Source organism: Nipponia nippon, unplaced genomic scaffold (genome assembly GCF_047370975.1).
Source record: "Nipponia nippon isolate SJK-2023a ecotype South Korea unplaced genomic scaffold, ASM4737097v1 scaffold_10, whole genome shotgun sequence".
Taxonomy (NCBI): domain Eukaryota; kingdom Metazoa; phylum Chordata; class Aves; order Pelecaniformes; family Threskiornithidae; genus Nipponia; species Nipponia nippon.
In genome coordinates this window covers 3,295,527-3,314,933 of record NW_028262291.1, presented here as the reverse complement: position 1 = coordinate 3,314,933, position 19,407 = coordinate 3,295,527, and the positions used below count along the sequence as shown (strand labels likewise).

Sequence of the window (19,407 nt, the reverse complement as noted above, 5' to 3'; positions counted from 1 at the left end):
TACCTCTCTTTTCCAATCACAATTTTCCGAAGCAGACCCACGTGTGAATTCGCATCATGCTGGTTGAATGATAGCATTAATTTCCTTCACCTGCTTATACATCAGCTGTTTAAACTCAGGCTGGCTTCTACAACAGTTTAAACTCAAGTACATAGCCTTTTACTGTGAGCGAGTGAGCAAAAACCACCCTCCAATTCTGTTGACTGAGCCACAGAAGTGGTAACCCTGCAAGTGGGTTCACCTTAATTCTAGTATCTTCCTTCATCTAGTTTTATATACTTCTCTCCTGTAAATAAACAGAATTTTCTAAAATGTGGATTTGCACAATCATACCAATTTGAAAGTCAATACTTAGGAGGGGATCATGCATCTACCAAAAACTGTCATCATGTCACTGATCTGGTGTTTATTATGAGTAACTGTGTTGAAAACTCTCTGGGTGGATAATTGCCTAGCAGCATCATTTTTGCATACAAGATCACTAAAAAAAATTAAATAACTTTTACACCTCACTACATCAAAAGGTCTTTAGAAAAAATTAAAAAAAAATTAAATTGGATTAATGACATTCATTTGTACAACAAAAGCAGCAAAACAGAGTATATAAAACTACTTAAAATATCAAATATTTTTTAATAAACAGAGAGGGAAGCTGATGTTTAAATAGTAATCTAGCAATTAGATATGGGTTACTACGCAAATGAAGGAGGAATTTCACTTTTTAAAAATTCCTCGGTAATGTTAGAAAGCCAACAATATTCCTGTTCACAAAAGGTATTCTTGATGAGTTTTACAGCAGTTTAACATATTGTACCAGTTCTCTGTGTTCCAAACCGTTCCTGTTTTCTACTGCTAAACACAAGAACTTATCAACCACATAACCCCTTCAGAGATGGAAAAAATCTATGTAAACAGACTTTCTATTCCAGTGACAGTCAACATTAACATTAATACATCCTAATCTGTATGAAATGCATCTGACTTTTATTTCACTCTCCCTTGAAGAAGGGGGGGAAAAAAAAGTCAGTGCCTAAATTACAAGATTTAATGTAGCCAGAATTTAATTTACCTAGATTAGGTGCATTTGAATAGTTCATAGAGGATCCAGCCACCACATACAGCCATCACAGTATTTACCCATCATGGGAAAGTTTTGAATCACATGTTTCCACTTCCAGTAAACCAGCTGAAACATGAACACTTGGATAAGGCAATTATAATTAACACAGAAAGCAGGAACTTTGCCTCACAGAACTCTACAATGCTGCAAGTTATCCCAACTACTTTGCAAGCATGTCACATTGCAGGTGCTGCACATGGCAGCAGTAGCCCATTTTGCATTATTGGCTACCAGGTGAGACACGGGCAGTTTCCTTAACTTCAGAGCTGCCGAAGAGAAGCATCCTGTCTCAGTACTGAGGTCCTAACACCTTTACAGGTGGAACAAGACTTATCTAGAGGAAACTACCTTGATCAATATGCTATGTAAGCACAACGGAACACAGCAGTACACCTTCGGGAGACCCAACAGGACAAGTTCAAGCACCCAGAGCTGGGCCCACATCGTAAGAATGAAGCAAAACTACTAAAGAACTGAACAGCACTTCTGAAGAGGTTCGCATGGCATAGGGAGAAGAAATGGAAAAAAAGTTGCAGAGAAATGAGACTTGGGGATGAATAATCCTAGTCTTTGATTCTTGGACAAGAGGTGCCTACATCATTTTCAACTCTGAAGAACAACCCATTTGTTAGGTGTACACTTGATTTCTATTAAAATATCTCAGAACAGATTCTAAAAATGCACAGGGAATTATGGGAGCCAAATACCTACTCACAGACAAAACACAACTTAAATTCAATTCCCGATCCGTACGTTTTTTGTAAAAGCCAGCCCCATAATAGGCACAGTCAATTAAGCAGATTTAGTTATAAAAAAACTAACAAGAAACTTTTTGAGAAAATGCTTACAATAAATGTTTTGCTGGTCATTTAAAAACAGTTCTCTCTTAATTTAGCAAAGTGACTCATAATAACCCTCAGTGTAAATATATATACCAAATGCACTGTTAACAGCTTACGAGTTTGTCAACAATGACTACTGCCTCACACAAATCTATCTAGTGCTGAAAAGCCAAGCCACAGGTTGATTCCATTAAAAGCAATAGCAGTTGCTTGAAGCCTGTTAGAAGAACAATTCTAAAAGAAAGAATTGCAATAAAAATGCTAGAGAGATTTATATTGCGAATTAACTTTGCAGCTTATATTTATTCAGAAGAAAATACAACATAGGTAACACAGGACTTTGGTATCTGCCTTGTAGACCTGCTTTTGGGAGTACAAAGTGTGAGCTTCACACATTTCCACACCTATTTTCGCATGTAGGCTGGCATCAACTATATGCAAGGTTACAACATTTTGTTATATGACATCAGTGCAAGTCCAAGCCAAGTCTTTATAAAAAGGCTCTTCTGCCATCTTTAATGCCAATTCTTTCGCAACTATTAAACTAGCAAATCGTGGGTATTTCATGGTGAAGTTTATCTCTGCAATGACTTACTCTGCCCAGGATTGTCATGATTCTCTCTTAACTCTCTTCTTTATTCCAGTGAGTATCTAAACAACCATGATATGTGTCCAGAATCAACCCTTTTTGTTCCAGGTTGTAAATAAACTCTTCCACGGCTTCTTTTTTATGTACATACATGCTTTTAAATTTTCTTTTCATCAGCAAATAACGATACATTTAGCTACCTACTTTCATCCTATTTACCCATTCTTGAAAAATTCCATTAAACCTTTGATGTATTTGCTAAGACAATTTTCAGTGCTCAGATCAGCAAAGCCTTCAGAGACCTTCAAGTCCAACCACATCCAGTACCCCATAACAGAAAAGTTGCCACTTGCCATGAAGACTATCCAGGAGTTCCTATCTTGAAAACTGGCAGGCAAAACTCTCACCGTGAAGAAATAATGTTTGTGTAACAAGTGAAAACTTTGTACCACAAGATGAGGAGAACTAGAAATCCAGCTCCCCAAATTACCACCCGAATATATGAAGCAAAAAATGAAGCAGTAGAGAGATAAAGGATTATTATTCTCTATTCTTATATACAAGAGTCTCTGAAGAGATTCATATTAGTGTTACAATAGGATATAAAATGTTATTTCTAATCTGATCGATTTAAAGTATATTTCAATTTCCTTATTAGATAAATTTGCTGAGTCCCACAGTTGCAAGCCGTAGGAAATGCTTTGAATGTAGCAGAACACAACAAGGCAGGGATTCCTTGGAAAGCCGTCTTCTGTCGTTACCTTCTCTCTCTGGTCTCCTGCATAGTTGTACAATAACTTCAGAGCAGCACAGCAGCTCTCTGAGAGGAATGACCACCCGTCTACTGTGATCAAGCTTAGCACGCCTCCAACACTGAACGTTCCCATCTATTAAAATCAGCAAGCTTTTCACTAGATCATTTGTCAAACTATGTTGCCCTGTCTATCCTGCTTTTGATCACTTCTATTTTCTATTATAGAAGATAGACCCCTATGCTGTTCGTACATACCCTAATGTTGTCTGAGGACCTGAATTAGACTGAGAGGTAGGTTAGAAGTTTGTGATTTTTTCTTATATCTACAGCCATAGCAGGATGAGAAAAGGAATAGGGAAGGAAGCCTTCTCCTGCTTTTTTAAGTAATTAATGGATTAAATTTGAACCCACGGCCACTCTTCTATACAGGACACATACTAGAAATTGAATGCAAAAGAAATAATAATTAAAGGAATGCAGAGCTTCTGCTAGATCAGATGCAAAAGTTCAGAATTTCCCTAAATCAAGAGTGTGTCTGCAGTTCCAAGCACCCACACAAAAGCACTGGGGAGCCTCTTCTGTATACCAACATGAAGTGATTTATCTAACCCCTCTGAAACATCTAAAACAGTTTCGGAATCCCATTCCACAGTATAGCTTAAAAGATTATGATTTTCAGGAAAACCTACCAAGAAAATTAAATGAATAGAATACATGTCACGTTCTAGAGTTTTCATTTGCTTTTTTAGATTCAGAGATAATAGCAAAGCTGTATTTGCATAGTTTGAGACCGCAAATGAAGCTTTTTCTTCAGAAAACTAGAAATTTTGGGTGGGGAGGAGGAATGGGTAGGCAGAGAGGGTAAGGTTACTGCTCACGAAGCATGTGATTATCAGATATCCAGCAACTTCCTTTTAATGTCTGGACAGAGTTGTGGTTCATGAAACACCACTAGCAGATGAACTTAGCTTTTCAGCACCACACAAATTGATTGCCAGCTTCAGAATAAGAAAAAAAACTGGCAACAAAACACATGTAGACACACAATGCAACTCCACGTTACAGTATTTCTCCTGCTTGTAAGATGCTTACAAGCCCAAAAAAAGGAAAAAAAAAAAAAAAAAAAAAAAAAAAAAAGAAAAATTCCAGGTATTACATCTACTGCAGCACTCAACAACAGGAATTTATCAATTAATTCTCCACCATTTAAAACAACTCATCTGTTTTCCTTCACCTGTAATTTTGCAGGTTTGTAGCAACATCCCACAATTAAAAGAAATTGTACGTTCTCCCCTAAAATACCAGGCACAAGTACTGTTTTTCATATAGCTCCATTCCAGCAACCAGGTTTCCATAGTATCAAGAGACTAAAAAAAGCCAACAGGCTTCAGAGAAATTAATTTTAATATATTGTCTTCTGGAAATCTCCAAACTATACCTTAAAAACGGCATTTATTTATATGGTGTTATTAGTCTTAACACCTAACCGCAACACCTAAGCTCTAGAAATGGAAGAGTTGTATTATTCTTGTATTATTCGAACTGAGGATAGACAGCCATCTGCAAGAGTCAAGACCATCCACAGCTGTGCTTTATGTGAAACACTGGATGGCCAAGATGGCTGGATGCCACTGGCTGCCTTCTAGGTGGCCAAGAACCAGCTATTTATAATAAGCAGCTTATCTTTAAACAGATTTGCTATTTTTAGAGGCTTTTGTAGTAGGAAGTCAGGGAAATACTGGTTTTCATACTCAAAAGAAGTCAAAAAGCTCCTTGTGGACAGCTCCACACTCCACACAGTCTCATGAGCTTCAGCAGAATCCCTCATAATAGAAATGTTAGCAAACTTGTCTTAAAAATACTGTGACATCTAGGTCAAAATGCATTAAAACTGATAATGGAGAACTGAACGGACACAGAGCTAATTCTGACTGTTGCCATTGTCACCAAAATTCCTTCCAAATCCTCCTCTCAAAGAAGCATAAAAATCAGTTCTCAGTATCAAATAGGTACTTGTTACATTTCTGGGAAATCAGACAAATAGCACCATTTTCTCTTGCACCTTGGGATTACAAGCCCAGAGTACACCTCATGTAGAATGAAGGCTAAAGGAAAATGCTTCCCAGTTTTGCTCACAGCCTGGTTTTGTATGTATGACAACAGCAAAGTGATTTCATTTTTGTCTGCTTTTCAGTCTTATTTTAAAGCATTTTATTTGCTTAGGCGTGAATAACTGAGCTCCTGGAAGAACCAAATTCTTCTTTGTCTGCCCATTTCCATCTATGCCGAAAAGGTAACAGTCTTATTAATGTATTTTTAGAATTAAACAAGATTGGTCCATCTTTTTTATGATCACACTGAGCACATTTGGAATACCATCACTTCCTACAGGTTAGAGGCTGCATTTAAACAGATAAAAAGAACAATTCAAAATAGTTGTCATTTTTCTACAGTGCTTTTGTGCAGATCCAAAGCACTTTGAAGGAACAGTAATTTCATTCAGCTGCCATCACCCACTAAAAACATAAATTAAGGAAAAAAACCCAAACAAACACAAACCCTCACTCACTAAGTTTAAGTGGGAAGGAAGCAAAATACTTTTCCATCAAGCAAAAAATTAATCTGCTGGGTCAGAGACTGTGCAGATACACCAGACTGTTCAACACCTGTACCAGAGGTGCTCTTTTTCCAAGACCCCACTGTCCCACTTCTCCAATACATCTGTAGTTACGCTTAAGTGGAAGAATTTCAAAATCAAAACAGGAAGAAAGTTTCCTTTGGACTCTGACAACTTGCATTTTAAGAAATGTCAGGGGTACGCTTATGCTTAATAGACATCATATTCAGATGTCACCAAGAGGATTATGACTAACTGGTACACAGAAATTACCTTTTTTCTCTAACGGTTGGTTGATCAAACTATGTATCGATTAAATATACAGATTTAAAAATACTGGTGCCCAGCCTAGATGTGCAAGGTCTGCTGTACCTCAGATTGCAGGTTAATGAGAGCCCTGCTACCCTTACAATAGCCATGCACATACATACACACACACAAGAACTTTCAGTATATATTACACATGTATCTGTGTGTGTGTGTGTGCTGAAACATTGCAGTACTGTTGTAGTTTTGGTAAATCTCTCATCATTAAAAAGATGCAAGAATATTGTTTGTACAGTTGAACCAAAACCCAAACTAGATGCTGTCTAGGAACAGAACAGCTCAGAGTGCGCTGCAATGAGCCTGGCCGATCTCCTGCTTAACAAGCAAAAGGGGAGGCTCACTGCATGGGCAGGAGGAGCAGCCAAATGGGCAACAAAAAAACCCTAATGCAAGACAGTGAACTAAGGCGGACCTTACTCTTTTGGTCCACCAAAAGGCCCTAAGTGTGAGAGGTAAAGACAGCATACAAAAATGTGAGAATATTGTTGGTTTTAATTTCTTCCTCCTACACACAATATTAGGGAGGCTCTTACTAAGCACTGCATCGAGCTGGCATTCGCACTTTTGGGAGGATATGAACAAACTTTCAGAAAACAACTGCAAAAAATTGCAATGTGATAATCCATTTTATTACAAAGACACTAACAAAGCCTCAGTTTATTTCGAAGAGAGAAAAAATATCATGGTCCGCATGTAGCTGCCCAAAAAAAAAAAAAATTAGATTTATATCTGGTAGCAGAAGCTAGTGAGGTTCACACTAGGAATAAGAGAAACCGCAGCCACAGGGCAATTAATGAAGATTATCTAAGGATGGGAAGGTTTCTCTATTGCTGAAAGGATTTAAATCATTAACAGATGGCTTTGTAAAACCACTAATTCATCCAGCCATTGAATACAAATGTAAGCCATAACATTGCTATGCTTGCCAAAAATATTCATAATGACTATAGTCTAAGTTAAAACAATGAAGTTAAAAGCTTGCTTTCCAGATCAGTTTTGAAGTTTGTATAAAGTGTTTACTGGAACAAAACAAAAATCTAACCTATTGCTAAACATAAATCTAAAGTTACTTGTGTGTGTGCATGTGTATTTAAAAAAAAAAAAAAGTATTCCAGATATTTTAAATGTCTCCCTAAATGCTTATTGTTACTTCCTACACGCAGTGAGAGGACAGATACCTTTATCTAATACAATGATAAAATAGTGCTGTCTGTAATAAGATTATGTCTATTTTCCACCTATCACTACTTAAAGAAAAGTTTGTACTAGTAAATTCTGTAAGCTCTTGAGGATAAAGAAATACAGGCTGTTCTACTACAGACTGTATTGCATGTTTTAGTACAAGTACCAACTGAACTGTTCTGCAGCAAAATGATGAGATTTCTTCTATTACCATCTCTGGTTTTGATCCTCAAATCACACCTTGGATTTTGCCTATTTTTTTTTTCCTCCTTTTTTTTTTGATGGATAATACACTGGTTTTATCTAGTTTACATTTTAACTGGAATGTGAATAAGCAGCCATCCTATTGTGAAGACAATAACATTTCAATTTATCTGGAAAAATAAGTGATTTTATGGCACTATAATGCAAACTGCAATGCCTCATTTAGAGAACAAATGCATTATTCTGGTAAAGTACTGCAGAATTAGTTTCACTTTCTAAGTATTGATATTATAATGTTATTGTTTGATATGAGATATACTCTGTGGCAGACGAAAAATCCCCACACATCACATCATGCAACACCTGCAAAACAGGTGCACACTCATGGGTACAACAATAACACATAGTTAATAAGCCACTGGGCTTTTATTTAGTAAGATAGTCTATATCCCAGTAAAAACCCAGAAAACTATTCTGAATTATAAAATCTCTTCCACTTTAACAGATCACTTTATTTAAAGATGGTTATACTTGTATACATCACCAAAGCAAGTCTCAAAAGGAAACACAACCCCAGCTTAAAGAATTCTTTAAGTCGAGTTGTAAGGCAGCACTCTGAACGGTAGTGTTCAATGGTTCCTCTATTTATACTTAGTTTGACTACTACACTAAACAAAGATAAGGAAGGGATAGGCACGTAAAGATTATTCATAAATAAGAGATTTAAAGTCAGAGCTAACACATTTCTTTCTTGCAAGTATTTCAAGTAACAAATCAAATCGGCTTATGGTTTGATTTTTTCTGATTAAGCATTTACAAACTTGCACAGGTGTACTATAGACATCCAGGCATTCCAAAGAATTAACAACGACCTACAATGGCTTTAGAATTGGTGTATACATTAATGATGATTGTCGTTTTTTAAATTCCCTTCTAATGGAAACCATAATTTTTAGATTGGAGAGCACTTGCACTAATGCATTGCTTTACTTTTATCTGTCTTTTTAATTGGGAAGATACCAAGATTCAAGAAAACATCAGCCAAAAACCTGAAAAATAGCAAATAGGGCAAGCTATACAATCTCTCTCAGTTATAACAACCAATTCATAACCATACTCCATTTCTGATTGTTTATCGAAGCTAAGAAAAATCACACGAATCGGCAACTGTGGAATTGCTTATGAAAATCCACATATAATGACAGCTGTCTCTAGCTAACTGTTTCAGCTCTAAAACTACTCATGCGCTTTTCCAATACATTTTATTTGTGCTCTATCCACAAAAGCCACTACACGCATTACAATTTTTATCACAAAAAATACGACTGGATTTGAATCAAGGAGAAAAACCATGTATTGTCAGAAATGACAACTAAAAGTCTGCGAGCACTATTTCCATGGGCAAGTTTAACATTAATCTCTGAAGTCTCATGTTAAAATTAATTGTCCAGGTTGGACAAATCAGTATCACGTGGCTTTTCAGAAAAAATGCAAACTTGATAAAAACTCAGTCAAATGAAACTGTGCCAACCCTGTTCCAGCTAATATCTATTCTGTTACCTGCTGAAGCAAGACAACGCCTTTTCTTCCTTTTCCGTATATATCTTTTATTTGTTCTGCTCAACACACATCATCTTCAATGCTGAACTACTTTAGCATGCTCAGTAGCTATTGTTGAAGTTTCACCCCCTTCAGAAGATCCAGAGACCATAATTACACATGAAGCAATCATGCCTTCTCTTCACCTACTCTCATGCTTCCATAAAAAGGACCTATCTTCCTGTCAAACCTATCTTTCCATAGTGAGGAGTAAGGGAAAAGGTTCCCCTTATCTCCGTGACCCCAAGCCACCAAACCCTCCTCGAGCAAGAGCAAAACATCTGCTCTCCCTTGCATTTTGCCCTCTGCCAGACTGGACTCTCACTTCCCTGAAGCCTGATGCTTGCTGCAAGTGTTATAAATGGGACTAATTAGGATCCTAGTTGCCCGTTAACTCTTTTATTATTCATGTGACATTTATGATAAATGCATTATATTACTTACAAATGGTTGAGGTGGCACTTACACACAGCAGCATAAACTTTAGAGTCAGGGGAGAAATCATTTAACAATAAGACAGACTAACTACACCAGTCATGATAACCACTTGCTGCAATGCATAGTACATTTAACTCTTCGCAGTTCAACACAAGAAATAAAGTAGCTTGGCATTCCTAGAAGTGCAGGTGGGCCAGTCATTTATATTTCAACAGTAGTATCTTTTGCATCGGTGGAAATATCTTCAAAGATGGCTTTCTATAGCTAGAGAGTATTGTGCACTGCACATGTAGTTCATAAAATAGAAAAAAACCCTGCCTTTCTCCAACACAAAAGTCTTCAACAGCAGCAAAGTTGTGATTTTTCAGGATTACCATATCCTCTCAATTAAGTTGCAAAATGCAGAACAGAATAACCCCGATGAACATAAATTACACAGAAATAGATTTGGTTTGCATGTAACAACTGCTTCTTTCAGAATTAATTACAAATATGCTGGACTGTGTAGAGTATGGTTTAATGTCCTGATTCAGCAATGCATGTGCATGTTTAACTGCTCTTCTAAGCTAAGGCTAGGAGTAAATTGTCTGGACAATTCATTATAATTCTTCTTTCATTTGCCAAAAAAAAACCAGTAAAGCTTTGTGCAGAATCAGTTACCCAGACTTCTTGCATGCCTTCAGAGATCTTAAAAAAATCCGTATGCATACTTATCATTCTGTAATCCTCTCCATTAAATTACACATTATTCACCATCAAATCCATCCGTGAAATCAGCCAGTACACATTATTCATACTTCCTATAGACTAAAAGCCTAACAAGAAATCAACTTCTAAAAATAAAGCATTGTTTAAAAAAACCCACACACCTAACGTCAATAATCAGTTTCGAAAGCGTCCTTGCACAGATTTCGTATCAGTACAATTTGTAAGCTATTGTTTAATAGTTTGCTGAATGCTTATTCTTAAGTAAACAAACAGTAAGAAAAATGTACTTTGAAGGCACAGATAAAAACGCACATCTATTTACTTTAGAAGTCTGCAAAGCCTGTTCTTTCATTGTTACAATGTGAAGAAGCGGTGCAGCTATTTACATTCAATCACCACGGGAGTTCAATGCACCCAACAAATAAAAGCTGCATATTATATCCTCTCCCGAAAGCAAAGGCCAGCTCTGCAGAAATAAATGTTGGAGCACCAGTAAATACTTTAACAAAACACATATGTGCCTGAAGAAGAAAAAATAAAATAAAATCAATAGATCTTGCAGACAAGACTCGGTCGATCCATCCTAAAAGACTTATTTTCAGATACCTAGTTTCACAGAATCACAGCATTGCTTTGTTGGTCATGAAAAGGTTGTGGGGGAAGATGAAGAAAAGCCCAAATCATGATTTTGTTGCAAACTGCCCAGTAACACTAAAAAGGAGTACCGACTATTTCAACAAAACCTAAAATACCAACCAAAAATCCTCCAAAATATAAAATGTGAAGAAATTTTTGGTATGAATGAAGAGAGTATTTAAATATACCCTTCTTATAAAGTAATTTATATTGCGATAACATCCATTGCTTATTTTTTTGTATGATTGTATTTACAGTGCACTGTTGGAAATATGTAATTTCAAGCCAAAGTAATTTGCTTTATTCTCCATGGTTTCTAAACAGCACTAGATCACTGATATTTCTGATTGCAGAAATCGTTGCATAAAAAGTCATTAATTCTGGTGACTGTAAAAATATTTAGAAGACCACAGAATTGATAGCCTACAATAGATATTGACGTTAATCTAAATTTCAATTCAATAACGCAAAGAAGAATAAAAACTCCCGAATTTCTCTGATAGTGTATTACCAAACAACAAAAAGAACCAATAGAAAATTCCCAGCCAACCTGAACATTGCTCTTTTTAACTGCTTTCCTAAATGCTGCATGAGATTTTAAAATAGATAAAGTGAAGTACATTATTGGTGTTAGTCCACTGAACTTCTGTTCAGAAGCATCACACACTTTTTCCAAAGTAAATTCTACAAAGGGAACATCACTATTTCCCCAACAGAGCACTGAGAATCAAATTTCAGGATCTCCTACCTCGATCAAAAAGTCTCCAGTTCTCAGGCCAGCTTGCCATGCTACTCCCCCTTCATCCACAGATTCCAAGTACTGCAAAGCAGGAAAGGCTGGAGTTGGGGTGAATTCTTCAATTGGTGTGTCAGCTTTAAAAATAAATACCACATTAAAAAAAGAAAGTTATGGAGTGCTTGCAAATACCACTTGACTAAAGGCCTATTATTGGCCATTCAAATTGATGGTTAAAAAATGGTGGGTGCTAAAAGTAAGAGGACTCTGCCTCAGAGGATATCAAGATGCTGGGAACAGAGTGCAGTCTCTCTGCAATAGCAATCCACAGGTCTTCAATTCAGAGAGAAAAATACATGCTTCTTTACTGACACAAACCAAATCAAGCTGTATGAGGCAACAGCTGGATTCTGAGTATTCCAGGATATTCAGTATTAGTTCAAGTAACCCTTTTGTATGCCTAGCAAAATGCTTGTAACTCTGGAAACATCCAACTAAAAATGAATTAGGTACTGTAGCCAGAAGAGAGCATCCAGCCGAACTGGGGGGATGGGGTGGGTGGGAAAGGATGAAAAAGATCAAACTGAATTTTTCTCCCAGATGTAGATGTATATTACAAAGAAAATAACCGAAGAAATCACTTTTTACTCAAGGAGGCACAGCAGGCCTTGGAACAGCCCTCTCTCTCTCTGTCACGTACACGTACAAGCAGAAAAGTCCTTGGGTCTTTCACCTGAGGTGCCCTCACTGTTACAGAGAAAATCTGGGGACAATTGTTGGGCTTACTCAGAGGGAGTAACCTCTGCTCGATGCACAAACAACTCCTGCCGATGGGTTAGGTAAAAGGTAGCACTATTGGCTTTCCTAGTAGAACTCCAAAAATTTTTATTTAGCTAAAATTAGAAAAGCTTTTACAACACTGAAAATCTATGGTGGCACTGGTTTGGGGGTGAGGGAACAGGGAGAGCAAAAACGATGTCCCAAGAATGAAGATATGGAATAATTTTCATGCTCAAGCAAGGCAAGGGAGAACCCATGTAAAATGAGGGGGAGCAAGAGATGGGACATACCATCATATTTTTTTTTTTAAATACAAAAGGAGCAAACTGGACTGAAAGTTAAAAAGCAAAGCATTAAATAGAATGCTTTTTTTAACTCTTAAGAATGCCATTATTGTAGATTTTAGTCTACAGAAAAGTAACATGCAGCTTAACATATGAACAGCTTTTAAAATGAGCACACTACAGGCCATGCAACATACGTGCAGCTTCTGAAGATATAAAAAAAGATCATATTTTCATACTAAAACTGCACCAATGTCACCTTGCAGAAGATCCACACCTATTTTAAACAAAACATCACTCTCTTGTCTATCTCTATTCGTAGACCTATTTAAATAGACTGACATTTGAAATAAAGAAGCAGGTTTTATAAGGAAAGCAGGTTTCCCATAGTTAGGTAAACTGCATAACAAAACAGATTAATGACAAAATAATACATATACCAAGACAATAAAAATACAGACAAAACTTTCTCCCCACCAAAACGATTATACAGTGCTTCTCCCATGTAAAAATGCAAACTGCTTCAGACAGAAGCCACTAAAATCCGTCTGAGTAGTATAGCATACAGAGAATCCTGTTGTCTAGCAACCAAGTGCACCAAGAATAATTCCTGCTTATATTCAGAGATGTATAAATTTCTTCATGCCAGTGCACATCACACACACACACACACACACAGAAGCACATACCTTTTGCCCCTCTGAGCACAAATCCAAATCCTTCATTGTCTTTTTTCTGCAGGACCACTGCCTTTTCTTCTATTATGCAGTCACTGTAGAGAGAATTCCGAGGATAGCGACCATTATTACATCCCTTCATCACCACTGTAGTAGCTGCTCCTCCAGTGTGCAGGTTCATCATCATCACAGCCCGTTAATCAAATAATATTGCAGTAACCAAGCATGGGAAAATAAAGAACAAATAGTAGCGAGGGGAAGACAAAGACTAAGCTTAATGATAAAAGAGAACATGACAAAGCAACTTAAAGGGAATAAAAAAGGCAGAGAGGAAAAAGAAAGAAGAAGAAATCATGCATGGTGGTTTGTGTTCTATATGAATGACTGAATGAACATGTGATCATGTAATCTGTGGGCTAGCCAGGACTCTAAAAGGAAAAAAAGTAAGTGAACTGAACGACAGTATCATTAATAAACTCCTCAATCGTGGATGTACCAGATGCATCTTCTAGTGAAGCCAAAATGAAACCAACCAGAAGAAAAATGAGGCAGCATTTTAAATTTAAAGATAATAAATTATGATTTTATATTAGCTAACTAAAAGGCACAAATATATTCTGAAAGCTATGCCTTGCATCAAAAGCCCTTTTTCAATCCTATTGAATGTTGCATGCTGCAAGAATCCCACATGATCATCTGACAGCCTACAATGCTAACAACGTGCAGCTGCCTTGGCGTCATCAAGCACAAATTTCCACAGCATCAAGAATCTGCATAATTGAAATAGTAACAAGGCATGCACAATCAGGAAAACACATTTCTAAGGAATATTTCCCATCTTCTGATAAACAATTAATATTATAAAACAGGGAGATGGTGTAAAGGACTATTTATGTAAGCAGTATGTCCTTAAAGAGAAAGTAGCCTTAGGAATCTTACTGTCATTGGCTAAGAAAAAAGTAGATGGTAGATGAAGAAAATGCATAAAATCCACATTAAAATGGGACCTTTCATATACAGGGAATGCTCTATAAAAGCCTTAGGTTGTTTAGTGTCTTTCATTAAACATTAGGTTACTAAAAATAAGCTCAAAGTAAAAAAAAGAAAAAAAAAGATTTTGAACGCTCTTTTAAGTATAAAACCATTACACAGCACAAGTTGCAAGACGTTCTTCTGAATAAAGACAGTGTCAGGGGTTAAGCATTCATGAATCGTAAGCACTGCAAAACACGCTGCTAGGTTGGCTTTAAAATACCTGCAAAACTATTTAAGACAGAAGGAAGTATGAGCAAGTTTTCCCTTCTTTTCTTAATGTTTTACTAGCCAACTATTGTTAGCACTGGTCTTGTATAGAATCTAGTCACTAAAGCATTCAATACAATAAGAGACCTGATCTGCTTCAGTGCCTTTAATAATCCAGAAGGGGAGGAGGAAACTAATTAAAGAGAAATTGGTGTGACCTTTTTATTTAAAGCTCTGAACAAAGACAAGGATGATGATATCAGGACACCAACGGACAGCCTCCAAACTCCAGATCTTTCGTGTCTCACAGACTATCCTCTTGGTGACTTTCCAACTCTAACCGCGGGATGCAACTTCATGTTGCTGCTAAAGTGATGGTGTAATTATGTCTTCCAAACTGCAAAGTAGTTAAACACCACTGAATGGAATAACACATGAATTAAAACTACCACAATGGTGACTTTCTGAGCAACAGATGATCTCCATAAGTATCAACAGCTTTTGGATACTGTCTCTCAACTTACTATTATTTACTGTGTAATTCAAACATTACCTTCTCTTACAATTGATACCCCTGCTATGGAAAGGATATAATAAGAAAACATCTATTTCTTGAGAAAGCCAAACACGCTCCTGTTCAGGGATATTGGGGTGGGATGGAATATGCAACCCTCAGAGCCCACACTGTAACACTGAAGCCCTCCATCAACGTCCTAATGTTACAGAAAGTGAACCTACAAGCGTACCGGCTTATTTTCTTCATTTCACCACTGACATTTTCAAGGTCAGGCTCCATACTTATCCACTGAAGAGTCAACAGTAAAGCCGCCTCCAGCATTTTTATTAATACACGGTCATATTAATAAAACTCATTTCCTTAAAGTCTCCTTGTAAACAATCAATAGCGTAATAGAAGTCAGAAGGCTACTTTTAAGAACCTAATCATACAAAGTGTTTGGTTCAAAGAAAACCCCTCCTCTCCCCTACCCAAATCCCACTCTCATCTCAATTCATTAATATAAAGAATTCAGAAGCCCATTAGCTGGGTACCTCATCCAACCTTGCTCTGATTCTTTCATTTTTGTTGATAAAAACCAAACAAATTCTTAACATCATTCCTTAAAAAGCTGAGGCTGAAGTTGCAAAAACAGTGCTCGGAAAACTCAGGATCAATTCACCTGATCAACGTTAGGCATCTACACCTAGAAAAGAAAGCACCTAGGGTTCTTTCACAGTCAGCTAATGAAACAAACTGGCATTTTCAAGTTACGCTTACTTCATCCTAATGTAGAGGGCTATGGCCGTTCAGATTAAAAGTATGAAAACCACCTATGATTTTCTTTTCATGTACAGCACATATATTGCAGGAACTACACAGTTTTATACTTCAGTTCAGACACTGAAAATGGGAATACTAAATTGCCAAAATTTCATGAAGTTTTGTGTTTTACATGCAAGGGGGAGAGGAAAAAGAAGGGAAGCAGAAGCGCAACATGAATTTTTGGTAACAAAATGCACAAACTGATCTCTATTATTTGACAAATACAGCTTACTAATATACTGTTTCAGTGATGTACTACATAAGGAAAACTCCATCACAGCCTGTAAAGCAAAAATGTGGGTTTGAAAAAATCAGATGTGTAGCCCTTTCTTCTCATTTACATGCTAGGAGAAGGGGACCTGCAATCATCTTATGGCATGAGCAGTTTAAAATTGTTTAAAGCAATCACAGAAAGCAAATTGATTCTCTGCACACACCCCAGTGCTGCAGAGCTAAGAACTAGCAGGAGGAAAAGGATGAAAACCAAACACGCACACACAAATGAACTGAACTTACAACCTCCACACCCCTTCTCCCAGCAAACTCACTTTGCATCCCCGAGAGAAGGGGGCAGAAGGGAGGAAAAGAAGTTTAACCTCTGACTGTTTGCAATATTGCTTTTTGTTTGCTTTGCCATGACAGGGTGCTCTTATCTCAATGTCAGACTGGACCTCTTTGCTGAAGACATGCTGAAGGTCTGTTCACAGTCTATCTGGTCCTAGCAGGCAAAGCAGTGCCAAATGTAAAAGTAGGTCAAAATTTCTCACAATGAGCCTTCTTGGCAGCATTTCTTTGATCCTGAAGGTGTTGTAAATACTTAGCAACAGAATGCATATAGGGTACAGCTACCAGTGACAAAGGCGACGTTACGTTACAAGCCTGTTCAGAGGTCTGAGCTCAAGCAAGAGGAAGAGGCATTTCTTCACAGATGCTTTGGGTACAGTGTAGGGCTCTACATGAGGCTGAACAGTCCCTGCTATCTGTTATACACCACATTCCAATACGTAAAATCCTTGAAGTCCATTTCTGTCCCATCTCAAACTGAAATTAAACAGTGTCCATTTCAGAGATGAGTTTTCAGAATATTACTAGTTCCCTATTATGGTAATAAAATGAGTAATTTTAAAATCAATAGCTCATTACTTAAATAGGGCACACATTACTTTGACTTTGGGCTGTATATGTCCAAGATTCATTGCATACAAAGTTAAATGCAAAATACATCCTATCAAGTGCAGAATATTTCTGCATGAAGTACAATCTTAAATATAAAAACTTCAGGCCAAAAAAAAGTCAATCTAAAATCACTTTTGCTTTATCCAAACACTAAATATTATAAAACATACTTGTTCATCAGCTCATGTAGCTTCTCTACCGCTGTAAGGCTCAAGAATTGTGCAGAGCTATTCGAATTTCCATAATTTTACAGACTTACCAATGGAGAAAGGAAAGAGAGAGATTTACCCATGGCCAGGCAGACACCTGAGATTTGAACTCAGCACTGTTGTGTTCAACATAACAACCACCATTTGTGTAGACTTTTCAGGACAGCAAGAATTTCTACTTTTCTAACAGCCCATTCAGACAATACTTGAGGAAGGAAGAACAGTAAAGTCTTTTATAAAGACCTTTATGAAGTCGGAAGCACAGGCTCCTGATGGAGGCAAAACCATGAAACCTAGCTTCCATTTCACAACTAGAATAACTACACCCTATGTTAAAGCATGACTTACTCCAAAAGTTAAAATACTAAATTACAGAGATGGAAACTATCAGGACCATAGAATAAGTTTAGGCAAGTTTGGATAGCATGTATCACGGCTGATTTCAATCTGAAAAACAGCATGTAGAGTACACCCCATTCTGGAAATGATCATCATTATCTGAAAACAAAAATGGCTATTTGGTATATTGTCAATCTCTCCTAAGGCAGAATAAAACCAAATCTAAATAGGAATTATTTTAATGATTCTCTCCAATCATGCTTCCCCTAGAAAAGTAATCTAGGTCTAACCTTTTCAGCTTTAACAAACTGGACTACAGCCTCCCAAGGAAGAAAAGTTATCTAACAGATCACACATGAGATTGAAACAACCAGAGTTACAACCAAACGAGCAGCCTTCTCAAGGCCACAAACCCTTCAGTCAGACAGCTTGCTCCATCCTTGAGTGAGAAGTTATTCTCTCCAAGTTCACCTCTTTCAGTTGGCCAAGTAAATCCAAATCTCTTCATCAGACCTTTTTTATGCCCTCTCCTCAGTACTCTTGCAAATTCAATCACAGCTAGCTACATGTTAGGAGGATCAAATCATAGCCCAACCATAAAGGAAATGCCTTTTTTATACTTTACCAGATGCAATAAAACAATATCTAAACCATTCCATAAATTTATATACAATGTCTGAAAGCAGTCGCATTAATTCCTTTCAGGCTGAGATAACCACCAATTTATGGTGGTTACGTTCAAGCCCATCAAAGGGCATTCTGGAAATCTATTTAAGAGGAAGTCTTTACTGCATGTTCCAACAGTCAATCCCTGTTAAAAGCACATAAAGAATATTCTTTCCAAATATTTCCCTTTTTTGGGAAGTTACCTGTCCTGATACCATATAAAATGGGAATGATGTCTACAGCAGATCTTATCGTAAGCTATAACAGACTTCCAGTGGAAAAACTTTTGATGTCATTGCTGGAAGGGGTCAACGTTACTATTTATAGTCATCTACTGTAATGACTCCAGGAAAATTGGCTCATCCTAGTAATTAAAGCCTTCAAGATTAATGTAGCCTCTGTATGTGATTGCTCAAGTTTCCCAGGCATTGATCATCCAGCTGTAGGTCTTACAGAACAGCTCTTTGGTAACATGTGGAAGAGCAGTCACTTGTTCAAGAGGTATTAGCTACACCAGTGAGCACAGTTCTTTGCACAGCCAACAGGAAAATACATAGATGGGTCCCTACCTAACCCACTTACAACCCAAACACAACCAGCAAGATGTAGTCAACCGTACATTCAAACTCATAGTAACCTCTCTGTAATATGTTGCTGTCACATGCAGAGTTTCCCTCACATGATGACGTCTTTCACTGCATTGCAATGCAATTTTTCTTAAGAATGTGCTTGTTTGGTAAATATATGATATAGCTTTGAACAATGACATGTTATTATGCTAACAAATAATTCACAACCAGGTGCTACTGCTTTTGATAGAATCTTTTCTTAGTTTCTTATGATAACATCTTAAATTACCAATAATAATTTCCAGCTATTTTGGTGAAACACGTTTTACCATTTTTCAGAATGCGTGTTTATTTTCTACATCTTGCTTTTTTCAACTACTTATTCCCACTTT

At 37.1% G+C, this 19,407-nt stretch overlaps 1 protein-coding gene across 5 annotated transcripts in view; it reads right to left on the bottom strand.

Annotated features, from left to right (window-relative positions):
• Positions 1-19,407, bottom strand: part of SHANK2 (SH3 and multiple ankyrin repeat domains 2) — a 326,771-nt gene that overhangs the window by 129,646 nt on the left and 177,718 nt on the right. For all 5 annotated transcript variants that reach the window (XM_087742627.1, XM_087742637.1, XM_087742639.1 and 2 more), the window contains 2 exons: positions 13,506-13,588; positions 11,765-11,889 (listed from right to left, as the gene is read on the bottom strand). In XM_087742627.1, coding sequence (XP_087598753.1) covers positions 11,765-11,889; positions 13,506-13,588 — 208 coding nt within the window. The remainder of the gene's footprint in view (positions 1-11,764; positions 11,890-13,505; positions 13,589-19,407) is intronic.